Source organism: Myxine glutinosa, chromosome 2, assembly GCF_964187855.1.
Source record: "Myxine glutinosa chromosome 2, kmMyxGlut1.1, whole genome shotgun sequence".
Classification (NCBI taxonomy): domain Eukaryota; kingdom Metazoa; phylum Chordata; class Myxini; order Myxiniformes; family Myxinidae; genus Myxine; species Myxine glutinosa.
Window position 1 is genome coordinate 119,839,116 of NC_136262.1, and position 17,323 is coordinate 119,856,438.

At 45.7% G+C, this 17,323-nt stretch overlaps 1 protein-coding gene across 1 annotated transcript in view; it reads left to right on the forward strand.

Moving 5' to 3' along the window:
- The window catches only part of NCAPD2 (non-SMC condensin I complex subunit D2), a 51,025-nt gene that overhangs the window by 20,566 nt on the left and 13,136 nt on the right, over nt 1–17,323 (forward strand). The window contains exons 15-20 of the mRNA XM_068107267.2: nt 4,114–4,247; nt 4,366–4,531; nt 5,587–5,689; nt 5,894–6,034; nt 6,235–6,386; nt 11,335–11,431. Of these exons, the coding sequence (XP_067963368.2) occupies nt 4,114–4,247; nt 4,366–4,531; nt 5,587–5,689; nt 5,894–6,034; nt 6,235–6,386; nt 11,335–11,431 (793 nt within the window). The remainder of the gene's footprint in view (nt 1–4,113; nt 4,248–4,365; nt 4,532–5,586; nt 5,690–5,893; nt 6,035–6,234; nt 6,387–11,334; nt 11,432–17,323) is intronic.

Below are 17,323 nucleotides of genomic sequence, written 5' to 3' on the forward strand. Positions count from 1 at the left end.
AATTGTGCAGTGTTCTGGTTGTATAGGGAATTGTGCCGCATTCTGTCTGCATGATGAATTGTGCAGCATTCTGGCTGTATGATGAATTGTGCAACATTCTGGCTGTATAACGAATTGTGCAGCATTCTGGCTGTATGGTGAATGGTGCAACATTCTGGTTGTATAATGAAATGTGCAGTATTCTGGATGTGTTATGAAATGTGCAGCATTCTGGCTGTATAATGAATTGTGCCGCATAGTGGCTGTATAATGAATTGTGCAGCATAATGGCTGTATAATGAATTGTGCATCATTCTGGCTGTATAATGAATTGTGCATCATTCTGGCTATATAATTAATTGTGCCGCATAGTGGCTGTATAATGAATTGTGCATCATTCTGGCTGTATAATGAATTGTGCATCATTCTGGCTGTATAATGAATTGTGCATCATTCTGGCTGTATAATTAATTGTGCAGCATTCTGGCTGTATAATTAATTGTGCAGCATTCTGTTCGGGCCTGATAGATAAATCTAGACCTCTTGCTTGTCCTTGTTTTAGACTGTGATATTCCCTAGCATTGGATTGTGATTTATTTGAGTGAATCATGCTACATTAGCCTAGTACTGGTGCTGTATTATATTATACAGTCGGACCCCGCTATTGTACAGATTCCTGGAAAATTCCTGGAAAACTACATTCCTGGAAAAACTACATTCCTGGGGCTACATTCCTGGAAAATCCGCGAATAGCGAAACCCACGAATAGTGGGACATTGTTTCAATGGAAAAAGGGGGGATAGGTTCCCGAGTCGTGAAAATCCACGAATATAGAGGAACAAACCGTGAACGGCGAGGCAAAATCCGCGAATGGTGAAGCAAATCCCGAGAATGTCGACGATAATCCTGGAAGGTCGAGGAAAATCCACGAAGGTCGACGAAAATCCGCGAAGGTCGACGAAAATCCGCGAAGGTCGCCGAAAATCTGCGAAGGTCGCCGAAAATCCGCGAAGGTCGCCGAAAATCCGCGAAGGTCGCTGAAAATCCGCGAAGGTCGCCGAAAATCCGCGAAGGTCGCCGAAAATCCGCGAAGGTCGCCGAAAATCCACGAAGGTGGACAAATCCGCGAAGGTCGATGAAAATCCCGTGAATGTATGCCGCGGCATTGTTTTGATGGTGAAAAGGGGGATACATTATCGGTTCCCGGCGGTTCCTGATTCATCAAGGAAAATTTTTAAAGTTTAAAATGTTTTTGACCACAAATGCACATGATTAAAATTTCACAAAAAATTCTTCCAAAAAAAAATTAAAACACTACACCAGGTACCATTTCCAATTTACTGACGGAATGCGCTTACAATTTATTAAAAGTGCTTAACCATACCGTACCGTGAAAGTAAAAACCATTAACACCATCATGTACCGTTTAAATTTTTTGCTTCGATTTATCAAACAGTGACCACTATATTCGTCATGGGTGTGTAACTACCCGATAGCATAACTACCCGATGATATCATCCGGTGTTGATGAAACCTGGGTGGGAGGTTGATATCATGATCTAGTTGTGTCCTGCCTAGAGTGGGCATATTGCGCCCATTGTGGGCGGAGCCACGCCCGAAAAAGATGTCTTTTTAGGGGGTAATCGAGTTCAGGCTACATCTTCTCCGAGGGGTTTGGTGGAATCTGACAGGGGTTTCGGTATTTGGTTAGGCCAATGTCATGTGTCTAGCCCCACGGAGCTCGATTTTTCATTTTCGCGTCAAGGTCACAAGGTCACAAAATTAAGAAAAGTCAATTTTTGATGGTTTTATTACATTGTTCGCTTCCTGATAGGGTGAAATGTCGTACATGATCTTATATTATCACATACATCATGAAATACAAGTTTTCCAACAAATTTCAGAATCTTCGACCTTTGACCTTTGAAGGTCACAAAGGTCAAATTTTCAAAGTTGTCGGAATCGAACCGAATTTTCGGTATTGTGTAGCTAGCTAACCTCATAATTGATTATACATTATTTTCTATCTCATTTCAAGGTCAGTAACCTTCGTTTTGACATTTCCGGGCCCGGCCTGTCCGGGCCTGTTTCGGTTGTAGTCCGTCCTTTGTCATTGAATGCCGCTCGCTCGTGAACCATCGTTGCCTCCTGACTTATTTTACAAACAAATGCAACTTTCAAATGATGATCATGGTGATGAATTCAAATCCCATGAATTGCTCGAACTTGAAGGCGACCCAAATGATGGTGCAGCAAAATCGTACACTAAAGGTGAGGACGCTGAGAGCAACGCTGGAGAGGGTGCTGGTGATCTTGAGGTGGAGGGAGCAGGGCTGAAGAAATGGGTTATTGAGAGTTGCCTGACCCATTGCCCAACATTTCGATGCAGCTCTTTGTACGGGAGCAGCACATCATCCAAGGCCCTCTTGAACTTGAGGTACCTCTCCATGACTGGCTCAGCATTTTGCACCCTGTCGGCAATCGCCTGCATGTCATGCAGCAACTCGCCCAGGAACTGGACTGTGAGGTTGGACCTCGGCACCTCTTCCTAATTACTGCCCGCCTCCTCCTCCTTGGAAACCTTTGGAATGGCGTCCAACTCGTCCTCTATAAGGGGGTTTAGGGAACGGTTCAACATCATGGTTTAGAGCATGAAGTCCCTTGTCTGCATGTTGTCCTCGATCCATATTCTGAGAGTCTTCTCCATCCTTTCCATGTGAACATTCCGGACATGAGTGACCACCTTCGTACTCGATACAGCGCTCGCTAAAACTTTCTCACGAATCGCCTTCTCCTTTTTCCGTATGGAGCGAACGGTGGATTCGTTAACGCCATAATGCCTGCCAACAGAAGCCGCACTCCGTCCTCTCGAAAGCCGATCGAGCAGCTCCACTTTCTGGCTAAGGCTCATGACTTTCTTCTGCCTCTTGGTAGTCGACGCATCTCCGACACTGGTCTTGCGCTTGGGAGCCATTATTGAACGATCAAAACCACAGGTCGAAGCAATGGGACGAGAACAATGATCGAGATCAAGGACCAAATCTGTATATATGTACGATTGCGAGCATTGTGGGTATCTGCGGGAACCCATTGTTTGTGGGGGGATGTTATCGGATGATGCCATATCAGCATATCTGCTAATTTCAATATTAAATTTAATGAAGCATTTGCATTCAATAAACTCACGGAGCATGACTTGTTTTAGTCGCTGATGGAACACCCCCAAAGCGTTTTCATTGTGTTACATCTCTGATGATGCTTTACCATAAATTGCAAACTGTAATATAATTAATGAAGCGTTTACATTCTATAATTTGTGGAGGATACCTTGTTTACACATCTGGTGGGATATCCCGCAAAGCTCACTTATAGTGTGGCTAAAATTCGTGCCCGCGAAAGCCATGAAAGTGCAAAGCACACAGTAGTGAATGTATGGTACTGTACTGTACTGTATAAGTAGGTCATGCTCACGGCTTGTATAATGTTTTTTTGCGTATGTCCAGCTGCTTTATGCATGGCTGGTAAAAGATGGGTTTTATAAATGTCAAGCCAGCGGCTCGTGAAATTTTTTTTTGCACTCCTGAAAAACCGCGAATTCCCTGAACATGGCCGCAAATAAGGGGGAAAAACCGCGATTTTGCGGAACACGTCCACGAAAAGAAAATGAACCCCGCGAATTTGCTGGACATTTTTCCTCGAATAGAGAAACATGTCGCATTTTATCAACCACGAATACGCGGATTCCGCGAATAGTAGGGTCCGACTGTACAGGCTTTACCATAATGATGTAAACATTGCTGTCATCGGGCTGAAAACTGGAGGTTGTGACAAAGCCAGGACCGATTGGTTTGCAATGTGATTGAGTTAGAATGAGAAACATGTTAAGTCGATATTGCAATGGCCTGGATCTGGTGCTTAATTTATTGGGTTCCAAGTGTGATTCCGAGCAATGCACAATTTTTGACATCGCGCGAAACAGGTCGATAAAATAAGCAGGGTTTGTTTATGGGGCAGTTGCGTACGAAGCGCAAAGTAATAGTGTAAATAATGCAGGTAATCAGAGTACAGGATGACAAAACTGTTTAAACATTCGTTTGTCTAAGTTCTTCACCGCTTTTTCTATCTGTCCTGAAGGTGTGCGAGTTCTGGTCTAGCGGATTCTTCCCATCTGGTATCCTGCACCAATTGTTGGGGCAACTGGCCGGGAAAGGCCCGGTACCTCTAGCCCACAGGCGTTCCGCAGCAGTGATCATTTCAATGTTGGCTCGGTGGGTTCGGTATGCACTTGTCAGACCGATTTTTTCCGTGGTGGACAAGTTGGCAGTAGACAAGAGCCAATGTCTCAGCTCAACTTGTAAATTATTGTCATCAACCAAACCCACTCAGGAATGAACCAGCAATTGTTGAAAGCAACCTCAACACCTTGGTTGCCGTACTCAGTGGAGGTATCATTGAAGAAGGCGACGCTGCACAAGGAAAAGGGAGCTGTGATTATGGGCTCGCTGCAGATATTTGCTCGGCTCTGAGCTGTCTCGCCCCTTCCACCACAAGGGTAACCGTCCACCGACGCTCCTCACGACCTTCCTGTTTTGAAACCTTCACCTCTCGGTCCCCATGCTATGCATGTTTCAACACATCAGTATCACAAAACGTTTCTCACCACAGACGGTCTTAACCCCTCCACCCCCTAAACAACAACTACATGAAATGAAACTCGCACGTTTTTTTTGTTACTTGCAAAAATCGAAGATTTTTCAAGTGCAATATATTGGTTGGTCTTGTTCGTTATTCTGTCTGTTTGTCTGTTTGTGTGTATGTCAGTCGCCTACAGGTCACAATTTTCAACCGATCTTCATGAAATTTCACCAAATGGTAGAGTTGGTCATAAGCAAGAATTGGGGTCAAAAGGTCAATAGATCAACATCAGCCAAAGGTCACCAACTTTGTCAAATTTCTAAAATGCTCAATATTCATCCGATTGACTTGAAATTTGAAGAGGATTTGCATATATGGTCACTGAATTCAACCATCAATTATTTTTGAAGTCATTCTGGGCCAAAAGGTCAACACAGGCCAAATTTCTAAAATCCTCAATTTTCATCCAATTAACTTGAAATTTGAAGAGGATTTGCATATCTGGACACTGAATTCAACCATCAACATAGGGTCAACATATTTGAGGTCAACATAAGCCAACAACTTATTTTAGGGATTTCATAAGTATCGTTCTATGCACGACATATTTCTTGTTTTTGTTTTGTTTTTAACACCCTGGTGATGCTCCCATCCCCATCCCGAGCCTACTACAATTTTTACTCATTGCTATTCCTTTTCCCATCCCCTCCACCCCAAATTAATTTACCTCGTTAGCTTTGACGTGTTTATTTAATGTTGTTGGTGTAGTGCAGGCATGATAGGTCGAATGGCCTCCTCCTACGTCAAGTTTCTTTGCATTTCATTTCGGTTTTTGTAATTATCTTATTGGGTAAATTTTGTGTTTGTTTTTTTTAATTTTCTAGTTTTTCTCCCCAGCACCCCTCACGCCATGATTTCCTGTTACTCACAAATGACCTATCACCAGTGGGTATTTCTTCTTTCTTAAAACAGGACAGTTTGAAAGAATTTAAGGCTACCGAAGGCTCAATTTCTCGATCCCGACTCTCTGCAAACCACGAGGTGTTTGAGGTTCTTATCGACATGATTTTGGAAGGTTTGTCGTCAAACTTCGTTTTGTGCTTCATCTACTGCTCTTCTCAACACAAAGTTTATTGTTTTGGCAAAATGTTAGCAAAGTGCCTGATGTTGGTGGTGGAAAGGTTGTGCTGGAATCGCCAATAATTCTGATGTCATATTATTGTGTTGATTCTTTTGCTCTGTCTCTATTTTCATTTCGTATTTCTTCACCAAATTCCAGGTATTACAAGCACGTGTTCATATTGGGCATGCTTCACCAGCCACAGCGTCTCTCTTTTGTACTCCTTGGCTGATCGACCAATTGGGCTGGCTTCTGTTCTCCTAATACGCAGCCACCAATGTCTCGGGGATACCATTGCCGGTATGGCTGAGAAATGGGCGAGGGGCCAGGTGGGGAGGATAGGAAGTAGTAGGGTTCCGAGTCTCAAAAGAAAATGGTGGTAAGGGTATAAAGGTGAAGCAGTCTGATTGAGCAAGGCTCGATCGGTGGGGACAGTTTGGGTGAAGAAGTAGGACACTGGGATGGGTGCAGAAGATGCTTTTGGTGATTTTATGTTGCAGGTGGGAAGCAAGCACCTGTGGCAGTGTTGACAAACGTTCTTTGGCTGGTGGCGTCGGTGGCCAACTCTCTGCTGGTGTTTCTGGATGGGCCGGTGTGCCGTGAGCTTGGTCGCAAGCAGAGAAAGGCACAAGAGCAAGTGACACAGATGCTGGTGAGTTTTGGGGCACGGTTTGTTCATGGTTTATTATCATCAAGGTTGGAGTTGCAACTGAGGTTGGACTCAAGGCCCGAGCATTGTGAGGAATTTGTTAACTTGAGAAGGGTTTTGCCAAAATTTGCTTCTTTAAATAAATAAAAAGAAGTTATTGTGGCTCTTGGATGGTAGAAGAGAACAACAGAATGCATGGATGCATCATAGGATGAAGAGTTCCAAGTGAAAAAGGGACAGGTTTCAGTGGGTGTAGTAAAGCTCAGAGGTATAAGTGTTGACTTTGAACTTCAGGAGGGTAACAAGGGTGGAGGGTTTCTGTTTGAAAACTATGACTGGGAGTGGGGAGTGTCGGGAGAATGGGGGAGAGGAGGGTGGAAGGGTATGTGGATAGCAGTGGCATACCAAAGGTATGGCCAGGTATGGCACGTGCCCTGGGCGCCTCTTGAAGGGGGGCGCCACTGAGCAGTTTCTATTAAAGTCAGACAAGCCATCCTTGGATAGTGAAAAAAGAATTTTTTCAGATGTATGATCCGTCTTTGATTATCAAGGGTGAGAAGCACTAGGATGGCTAGATTGTTAAACCACTTATAAAAATTATTAGGTAAAAATACAGTGCTGGGAGCTACATGACCACATACCTCACAGTACCACTGCTCAGTGCCAACTGGCAGTAAGACCATTCTGTGTAAACTAGGGAGGTAGTCTAGAATTTTGTGCAAAATCTGTGAAATTTAATGTTCTTATTAAACGTGCCATTTCCTTATTTCAGAGCATTGTGTAAGACGACCATGAAAAGTTTCTTCACGAACAAGAAGGAAAGTGGAGCTGGAGGACAGAAGAGACGAAAGTTGGAGACTGAGGAAGTCAAGAAGTCGAGCAAGTTCTTCATGCCCTTCTTTGAAAAGCCCGGAACAAGTTGTTCGACACGTTCCATGGAGTCACCTGCACCTGCTACAAGTTTGTTAGAATCCGAAGGTGGATCAAGTACAAATGCGTCACGAGCCGAGGAGGAAGTCAAGTCAGATAAATCCGAGTATGACGAGATTAAAAGTGAGGCTGCCAGAGAGAACGTGGACATGACAGGAGGGGAAGACGATGATGATGGTGGTGGTGATGTTGAGTTTATTGACGAGATTTTACCTGACGAGATTGAACCTGATGACACTGAACCTAGTGAACTGGATGGTGTCGAAGAGCCTAGTACTGTCATACCAGAAGTGATTGAACAGCATGACATTGGACTTCTGAAGTTCGACGAGGATACTGGAAAAGCAATTCTGCCTGACGCTTTGAGAACAGAAATAATAAAGCTGGGTTCGAAGTATTTCCAGAACAGTGAGCGTGAGGGGCCTTTCCTACCAACAAATAACCACTCAATGAACAAAACTTGGTTCAAGAGGAAATTGGGAAATGGTCGTGGTGAGGAAGTGACTCGCTCATGGCTGGTCTATTCCCCTTCTAAAAAGTCTGCATTTTGTATCTGTTGTCTTCTCTATTCCCGGTCAGACTATCAATCCTCATTGGAGCAGGAAAGTGGATTCAACCAGTGGAAAGCACCTGAAAGGATTCGTGTTCATGAAAATGCTAAGAATCATCAGGAGTGCTTCACACAGTGGAAAGAAATGGAAAGAAATTTAGCTGAAAACAGAGGAGTTATTGACGCGGAACTTCAGTCACAGATTGAGAAGGAAAAGCAGAAGTGGCGTGATATATTGACGAGAATCCTTCACTGCATAAAATTCCTTGCGACTCAGAACCTGGCTTTGTGAGGACACAGGGAGTCACTTCAGCTGGACGATGACTCCAATGTGGGGAATTTCCTTGGCTTACTGAAACTACTGACCATCTTTGACCCTGTCATGAAAGAACACCTCACTCGTGTGGAAAGTCATCCTGGATCCACGTCTTATCTTTCACCGGGTGTCCAGAACGAATTCATCCACATGATGGCATCCACTGTTCGCCAGAGTTTACTGAGAAGCATTCGTAAAGCCAAGTACTATGGTCTCATGTTCGACTCGACTCCTGATCAGGCACACCGTGAGCAGATGTCAGAAGTAGTGAGGTACGTGGAAGTTGATTTTGAGAGGAAAACAGTCGGTGTTAGAGAGTCCTTCCTTGGTTTTATCCAGATAAGCCAGAAGGATGCTGAGAGCTTAGTTGAAGACATCCTGAAACAGCTAGAGAAGGACGAAATGGAGCTAAAGATTGTCGGTCACAGTGCTATGACAACGCTGCTGTGATGGCTGGACACAGAAGTGGTGTTCATCAAAGAATAAGTGAGAAAAACAACCTGGCAGTGTTTGTGAATTGCGACTCACTCACTCAACTTGGTGGGTGTACATGCAGCCAAGCAGGATACAATGATGGTCACGTTTTTTGGAACCATCGAAGCTCTCTACGTGTTCTTCTCTCGTTCAACACAGCGCTGGGAAAAACTCAAAAACGCCGTGCCTGTGGTTGTTAACTCGGAGTCCGAAACCAGGTGGAGTGCAAGGACAGAAGCAGTGAAGCCCATCAACAAGTACCTTGAGGAGATACTTCAAGTTCTCCAGGACATGATAGACAATGAAAACGAGACCAGTGAAACAAGAAGTGCCGCAAGGCAGCTGTATAACCGCATGTTGAGTTACGATTTTCTGACTTTGCTAGGATTTTGGAACAAAGTACTCATTCGCATTGACCATATTCAAAAGAGGCTGCAGGATCCTAGCATGAACTTCCACGATGCTGCCCTGGATTTGAAAGCCCTCAGAGATCATTTTGATGATTAAAGAGAAGTGTTGGTCAGTGAGTCACTCGAAGAAGGACTCGGTCTCTGTCAAGAATGGAATATTGAAGTTGAAAGACGTCAGAGACGAAAGAAACGAATGGCTGATGAGAACTCGAGAGACGCTGGGTTAACAGCCAAGGAGGAAATGGAAAGTCATGAAGGGAACATTCGACCGTCTTCACAGAGAAATGGATGAAAGGTTCGCTCGTTTGCACGACACTGACGCCAAGTTTGGGTTCCTTCTCGATGTCGAGGGACTGTGTTACGGCGCCGACAGTAACGACCTAAAGAAGAAGTGTGAAAATTTGGGCGAATTGTACAGCTCTGATGTTGATGGACAGCAGCTATATGAAGAAATTTTGGATTGCAGAATGTTGCTATCAAGTCGGGCCAACATGAAAATATCAAGACTTGAAGAGCTTCTCGAATTAATTGTTCAGTATGGAGATGAGAGTGTCTTCCCCAATCTTCGCATTGCTATTCAGATAATGCTAACCATCGCAGTTTCCATTGCCAGCTGTGAGAGATCATTCAGCAAGTTAAAACGAATACTTTTGTATTTGAGAGCCTCCATGGGTCAAGGCAGACTCTAATCTTGCTCTGCTGAGTGTAGAAAGAGAAGAAACTGAAAAAACTGACTTTGAGCACATCATAGACCAATTTGCATCAGTGAAAGCAAGGAAGGTGCAGTTGTAATTTTCATGTAGTGCCATAATTTGTTTATTAAAAGATTAACGAGCTTGACTTGTATTTTTGAGCTGATTTTATGGTAAAGTTACCTAAAATATGGGTGTCAGATGTTTGGACATGGGCACAATTTCAGTGCTTGCCATAGGCGCTATTTTCCGTAGATACGCCCCTGGTGGATAGGTAAGAGGGTAGAAGGAGCTAGACTAGACCTTCTACTCTGAGGTATTTGTCGGATGCTTCGTTTTCTAACTGCTGTGCTGTCGTTTCAAGGTCAATTTTTATGTTGTCTGTTTTTGTTGGTTTATCTTGTACAAATGTGCACCTGGCACACTTGTCTAGTCGAATTTCCATTTGAATGTCCTCGCAAAAATGTTTTACTCGTTTTAGTTGTTCTGTCAATTTTTTGTCATTTGGCGAGAAGATCTTTAAATCATTCATGTGTGGTAGATGTGTCACTTTTCCTATTTCTTTGGATGTTCGTCTATTGGTTGTTAGGGTGTATCTGTGTCCTTGTTCATTGATGAGATTACTTAGTGGGTCCAGAGCCAGACAAAACAGAAGGGAAGTCTTCCTGGAAGATCCCATGCCGTATCTTCACATTTGGTATTTCGATATTCCCTCCTGAGTGCTGTAATATCAATGTGGTATTCCAAAGCTCCATTGCTTTCTCAATCAGTTTGATTATTTGGGGATTGATTTTGTATATTTGCATGCATTTTATCATCCACGAATGTGGGACATTGTCAAAAGCTTTCTTATAGTCTATCCAGGTGGTTGACCATTTAGTTCTTCACATTTTGCAATTTTCAAGTACGGCCTTGTTCAGTAGTAGGTGGTCAATTGTTCCATAACACCCTCTCTTGTATCCCATTTGTTCTGCCTCTAAACCTCCTTGCTGTGTTAGATGATAGTACATCATTTCTGTGATGCTTGTCAGCAGTTTGTATGTGGATGGTACGCATGTTATCGGCCTGTATTTGTGGGGAAGATTCAGATTTTGGGATGAGAAAGGTGTTCCCTTCTATGAGCCACTCATACAATGCCTTTTCCTCTTGGATTAATTCGTTAAATGTCCTGGCGTAGCCAGCATCAAGTTGTGAAGCATCAAGTTGTTTTAGCCAGAAATTTGGACTTCCATCTGGGACTGGACTTTTGAACTTTGGCGTTTTTTGAAGTTGTTTTCCAATTTTCTCTTCATCAATAATTATCAATGGGGGCATTTCCCCGAGATATTTATTGGGTGTGTCAAAGTGGTAGAAAGACTAACCAGGAATAGAGACTGGTGAATCCAAGGTATAACTATCCAAGGTATCTGTTTGCGTACGAGACAACCACCTATACAGGTGATCCTTGGAGGCTGTAGCTTCCGATTTCATGATTAGTTATGAATTCCTCCTTGATCTGCTCCTCAAGTAGGTCAAAACTATGTGGTTTACAACTAACTTTAGAAGTTGTTAAATTTATTCTTTGTTATTCATTTAATAGGATGATGCAGAGGATGAACTTGGGTTGGCCGGCGCCTCTGCGGAGGATACGGAGCAGGACCTGATTCGACAAGTATGTGAAGAAGAACTGCTTGCGGGTAATTTCTGTTTTTGGTGTGCTTGGACAAAAGACATGTTGTGTCTGCGATGAGAGGTTATTTATTCCTAGACAGAGCTTTTTCCTCCTCCTCCTCCTTGTTGGTGAGTGAGGTGCAATGCTCGAGTCCCCAACCCAAAGTGACGAGCAATTCTCAATGGAACTGTGTGATGAGAAAGGTGTTCTTGGTAGGCCGATAAAATAGAGCAACTGACCTTGTGCAGTAAATAAATTCAAATACAAACTTCATTTGGTCTAGTCCGAGTGTGTTCCAAAATTAACTCTTATGTGTGCATTACTAGACATGACCTTTAACAAGCGGTAACCGCATGACAGCGGTTACTTGACATGACCTAGCGGTTAACTTGCACAATATGCATCATTGGTTTTGTCAACTCGGCAGTCTGCTGCCTCCTCACTCTCTGAAGACCTGGACAAAATCACAGACTGGTCAAACAAGTGGAACATGTCTTTCAATCCTGACAAATCTCACACTCTTACTATGTCTCTCCGAAAAGATCGACTGGACAACCCTCCCATCTACTTTCTCAACAATCCTCTCCAAGAAGTTCTGTCGCTCAAGATTTTGGGTCTCACTATCTGCCATGATCTTTCTTGGGAAAACCACATTTCCAAGCTGGCCTCCAAAGCCAGTCGCCGACTGGGCATCCTCCGTCGTGCGAAGTCCTTCCTCGGCACACCTGAGCTCCTCACCACATACAAGGCTTTCATCCGCAGCTCAATGGAATACTGTTCTCCCCTATGGGCCGGTGCTCCTGCCTCACACCTAGCTCGGCTTCACGCTGTTGAAACCAAAGCTTTCAGAATTATTGGAATCTCCCGCGATGAAGCTATCTCTGAGGGCCTTTCACTCACTCACCGCAGGCAGGTAGGTGGTCTTTCTGTCTTCTACCGACTCCTCTCCGGCCTTGCACCCCCAGCTCTCTCTGTGCTCTGTCCCCCAAATATTCCTACAGGTCGCACAAGATCTGCCAGCAACCCTCTGATGGTTAAACTGCCGAAATCTCGGCTCTCTGCTCACCTTCACTCTTTCATTCCTCTTTTCTCCCGCCTCTGGAACAAACTCCCTCACTCCCTTCAATCCCACTCCTCCCTCCAGGTCTTTAAAACAGCTGTTCACCACCATCTCTTATCTTCCCCCATCCAAAACCTTGATCTTTTCTACCCCCGCTAATTCACCCCAGATCCACCTTGTTTGAAATTCCAACTTCTTTCCTGGAAGTCCTGGCAGTGTCCATATGTTTTATACCTCTCCCACCGCCCCCTTCCCACGCCCCCCCCCCCCCCAAAGCCCTCGCCCTCTCTCAGATCTCTCGATGTCTCCATGTCTCTCGGTCCCTGCTCTCAAATGTTGTGTTTGTGTCCTTCCCCCTCTCTCCCCATCTTGTCTACCGCTCCCTATGTTATATGTTTTTTGTGTCGGTTTGTCTTTCTGTGTGATTAATGTTCGCTCTTTCACGAGCCTCGACCTTGTATTAAAAAAAAAAAAAAAAAAAAAAAAAAAAAACTGGTGGTTGACCAAGATAAGCTAACCGCTGTGGGAAGCAAGGTGACACTGAACTTTCAGCCATTAATCACAAACCCTTATAGGCTAACCGCTGTGGGAAACAAGGTGACGCTGAACTTTCAGCCATTAACCACAAACCCTCATAGGCTAACCGCTGTGGGAAGCAAGGTGATGCTGAACTTTCAGCCATTAACCACAAACCCTCATAGGCTAACCGCTGTGGGAAGTAAGGTGACGCTGAAGTTTCAGGTATTAACCACAAACTGATATTACCGACTCCTCTCCGGCCTTGCTCCCCCAGCTCTCTCTGTGCTCTGTCCCCCAAATATTCCTACAGGTTTCACAAGATCTGCCTGCAACCCTCTTATGGTTAAACTGCTAAAATCTAGGCTCTCTGCTCACCTTCACTCTTCCATTACCCTTTTCTCCCGCCTCTGGAACAAACTCCCTCACTCTCTTCAATCCCACTCCTCCCTCCAGGTCTTTAAAACAGCTGTTCACCACCATCTCTTATCTTCCCCCATCCAAAACCTTGATCTTTTCTACCCCCACTAATTTCACCCCAAATCCACTTTTTTGATACACCAACTTCTTTCCTGGAAGTCCTTGTGGTGTCTGTGTTTTACACTTCTCCCCCCCCCCCCCCCCCCCGTCTCACGCCCCCCAAGCCCTCTCCCTCCCACACATCTCCCGATGTCCCTGCTCTCAAATGTTGTGTTTGTGTGCTTCCCCTTCTCTCCCCATCTTGTCTACCGCTCCCCTTTTTATAAACTTTTTTGTCTGTTTGATTTGCTTGTGTGATAGATGTCAGCTCTTTCACGAGCCTCGATTCTGTATACAAAAAAAAAAAAAAACCCCCCCCCATAAGCTAACCGCTGTGGGAAGCAAGGTGACGCTGAAGTTTCAGACATTAACCACAAACCCTCATAGGCTAACCGCTGTGGGAAGCAAGGTGACGCTGAACTTTCAGCCATTAACCACAAACCCTCATAGGCTAAGCGCTGTGGGAAGCAAGGTGATGCTGAAGTTTCAGACATTAACCACAAAGCCTCATAGGCTAACCGCTGTGGGAAGCAAGGTGACGCTGAAGTTTGACATCAACCACAAACACTCATCGGCTAACCGCTGTGGGAAGCAAGGTAACGCTGAAGTTTCAGACATTAACCACAAACACTCGTAGGCTAACCACTGTGGGAAGCAAGGTGACGCTGAAGTTTCAGGTATTAACCACTTTCCCTCTTTCTCCGATGAAATGCTTCTTTGTCAACCTTTAGTTGATAAAATCCTGTCGTTTGAATTGTCAGCCGATGCAGATCATCCGCAGCCTTGAACAAGCGTTATGCCTAGGTCCCCCGTTGGGGAAGTGATGTGAGTTGACAAAGTGGAAGACACAGAAAACATGCTATGATATGATATTTCGCTCACAAGGTTCAGATATACATGGAGGCGGCCATCTTGGATTTTGACGTGGCGACCCAATTTTCAATAGCGTTCTTCCTTATGCATAGATACACCCACACACCAGATTAAAAGTTAGTAGTTCGTTTTATTTTTCAAGATATTTCGCTCAAGGTTCAGACATATATATGGTGGCGGCCATCTTCGATTTTGACGTGGCGACCCAATTTTCAATAGCTTTCTTCCTTATGCCTAGATACACGCACACACCAGATTAGAAGTTGGTACTTCGCTTATTTTTCAAGATATTCCGCTCAAAAGGTTCAGACATACATGGCGGCGGCCATCTTGGATTTTGACGTGGCGACCCAATTTTCAATAGGGTTCTTTCTTATGCCTAGATACACCCACACACCAGATTAGAAGTTGGTACTTCGCTTATTTTTCAAGATATTTCGCTCACAAGGTTCAGACTTTCGCTCACAAGCGAAATTTCGCTCACAAGGTTCCACCAAGCTCGAAACAAGTGTGTTTCTACCCTCAGGAGTGCCAGGAAGCACTATCTCTCCACACTCAAGATTGAACTCTCAAACCTGTCTCCTTCCTCCAAATCCTGGTGGCGTCTGGTCAAATCCGTTTCTGGTGTTTGTTCCCCCTCCATCCCTCCCTTACCTCAAGTGGCTACACAGTTGACACCGCACGTGACAAAGCCGAATGCCTCAACTCTGTGTTTGCCTCAAAATCTTGTGTCCCAAACCCATCTCTCTCTGTTCCCACCTTTCCCAGTCGAACCCAACTGCTCCTGGACTCTGTGTCCTTCTCTCCTGACAAGGTGGAGAAGTTTTTATCAAACCTCGACTCTGATTCTGCAACTGGACCAGATGGCATCAGCCCTCGGGTCCTAAAATCCTGCTCTGCCGCTCTATCTCACCCTCTCTCTGTTCTTTTCACCCTCTTTTGCTCAAGGTCATCTGCCAGCATCTTGGAAATCAGCAAACATTACCGCTTTACACAAAAAGGTGCAAAAACAGATCCTTGCAACTACAGACCAATCAGCCTGCTCCCAATTATCAGCAAAGTCATGGAATCCATCATTGCTTCGGATATCAAATCCTTCCTCTTCTCCAATGGCTTGATCTCTGATCATCAATTTGGATTCAGACCAGGTCATTCTACTCTGGACATGTTGCTTCTGCTGTCTCAACAATGGATGGAGGTCCTCAATGCCAAACAGGAAATCAGAGCTGTCTCACTTGACATATCACGTGCCTTCGATACGGTCTGGCACCCAGCTCTGCTCACCAAACTCACCTCCTATGGTATTCAGGGAAATCTCCACTCATGGCTTGCGGATTTCCTCTCTGGTCGTAGGCAACGTGTGGCCCTGAATGGATTTCTCTCATCTTCCCTTCCTGTTCTGGCTGGAGTTCCCCAAGGTAGTGTTCTGGGCCCTGTGCTATTTCTGGTCTTCATCAATGATCTCTCCGACTCTCTGGAAAATCCTCTCTATCTCTTTGCTGATGACTCCACTATCTGCCGCTCCATTCCTCATCCCTCAGATCGGCAGTCTGCAGCCTCCTCACTCTCTGCAGACCTGGACAAAATCACAGACTGATCAAACGAGTGGAACATGTCTTTCAATCCTGACAAATCTCACACTCTTACAATGTCTCTCCGAAAGGACTGACTGGACAACCCTCCCATCTACTTTCTCAACAATCCTCTCCAAGAAGTTCTGTCGCTCAAGCTTTTGGGTCTCACTATCTGCCATGATCTTTCTTGGGAAAACCACATTTCCAAGCTGGCCTCCAAAGCCAGTCGTCGACTGGGCATCCTCCGTCGTGCGAAGTCCTTCCTTGGCACACCTGAGCTCCTCACCACATACAAGGCTTTCATCCGCAGCTCAATGGAATACTGTTCCCCCCTCTGGGCTGGTGCTCCTGCCTCACACCTTGCTCGGCTTCACGCTGTTGAGGCCAAAGCTTTCAGAATCATTGGAATCTCCTGCGATGTAGTCAACTCCGAGGGCCTTTCACTCACTCACCGCAGGCAGGTTGGTGGTCTTTCTGTCTTCTACCGACTCATCTCCGGCCTTGCTCCCCCAGCTCTCTCTGTGCTCTGTCCCCCCAATATTCCTTCAGGTCGCACAAGATCTGCCTGCAACCCTCTTATGGTTAAACTGCCAAAGTCTAGGCTCTCTGCTCACCTTCACTCTTTCATTCCCCTTTTCTCCCGCCTCTGGAACAAACTCCCCCACTCCCTTCAATCCCACTCCTCCCTCCAGGTCTTTAAAACAGCTGTTCACCACCATCTCTTATCTTCCCCCATTGAAAACCTTTGAAGGAACTGCGCTCCAACGCGAGTCGAAAGAATTGACGCGACCAAAGACGGAATTCGTCCGAGTTGCTTTATTGAAACAAAACAGCTCAGGTATTCTCACAAGCCCGTTTATCGGGCAGCAATATATATACACATTTATGTCGGGAAGTTTGCCCGGCAAAAGCTATACCGGGCATGCCCGGGTGTCAAGGGCGAGCCTTGGAAAGGTGAGTCTGGACCTGCCCGGGCGTGTTTGGCTGCGGCCTGGCAAGTCGAGGCTGGGCGTGCCCGGGCGCTCTGGACGAGCACTGGAAAAGCGAGAGCGGGCATGCCCGGACGCTCTGGGCGAGCCCTGGAAAGGTGATAGCGGGCATGCCCGGACGCTCTGGGCGAGCCCTGGAAAGGCGATAGCGGGCATGCCCGGACGCTCTGGGCGAGCCCTGAAAAGGCGATAGCGGGCATGCCCGGACGCTCTGGGCGAGCCCTGGAAAGGCGAGAGCGGGCGAGCCCTGGAAAGGCGAGAGCGGGCATGCCCGGGAAAGACGAGACCGGGCGTGCCCGGGAGGTTCGGGCGTGCCCGGGAGCAGTGAGTCCGGGCATGCCCGGGAGAGGCGCGTCTGGCCGTGTTCTGGCCGGTGCAAGGCGATT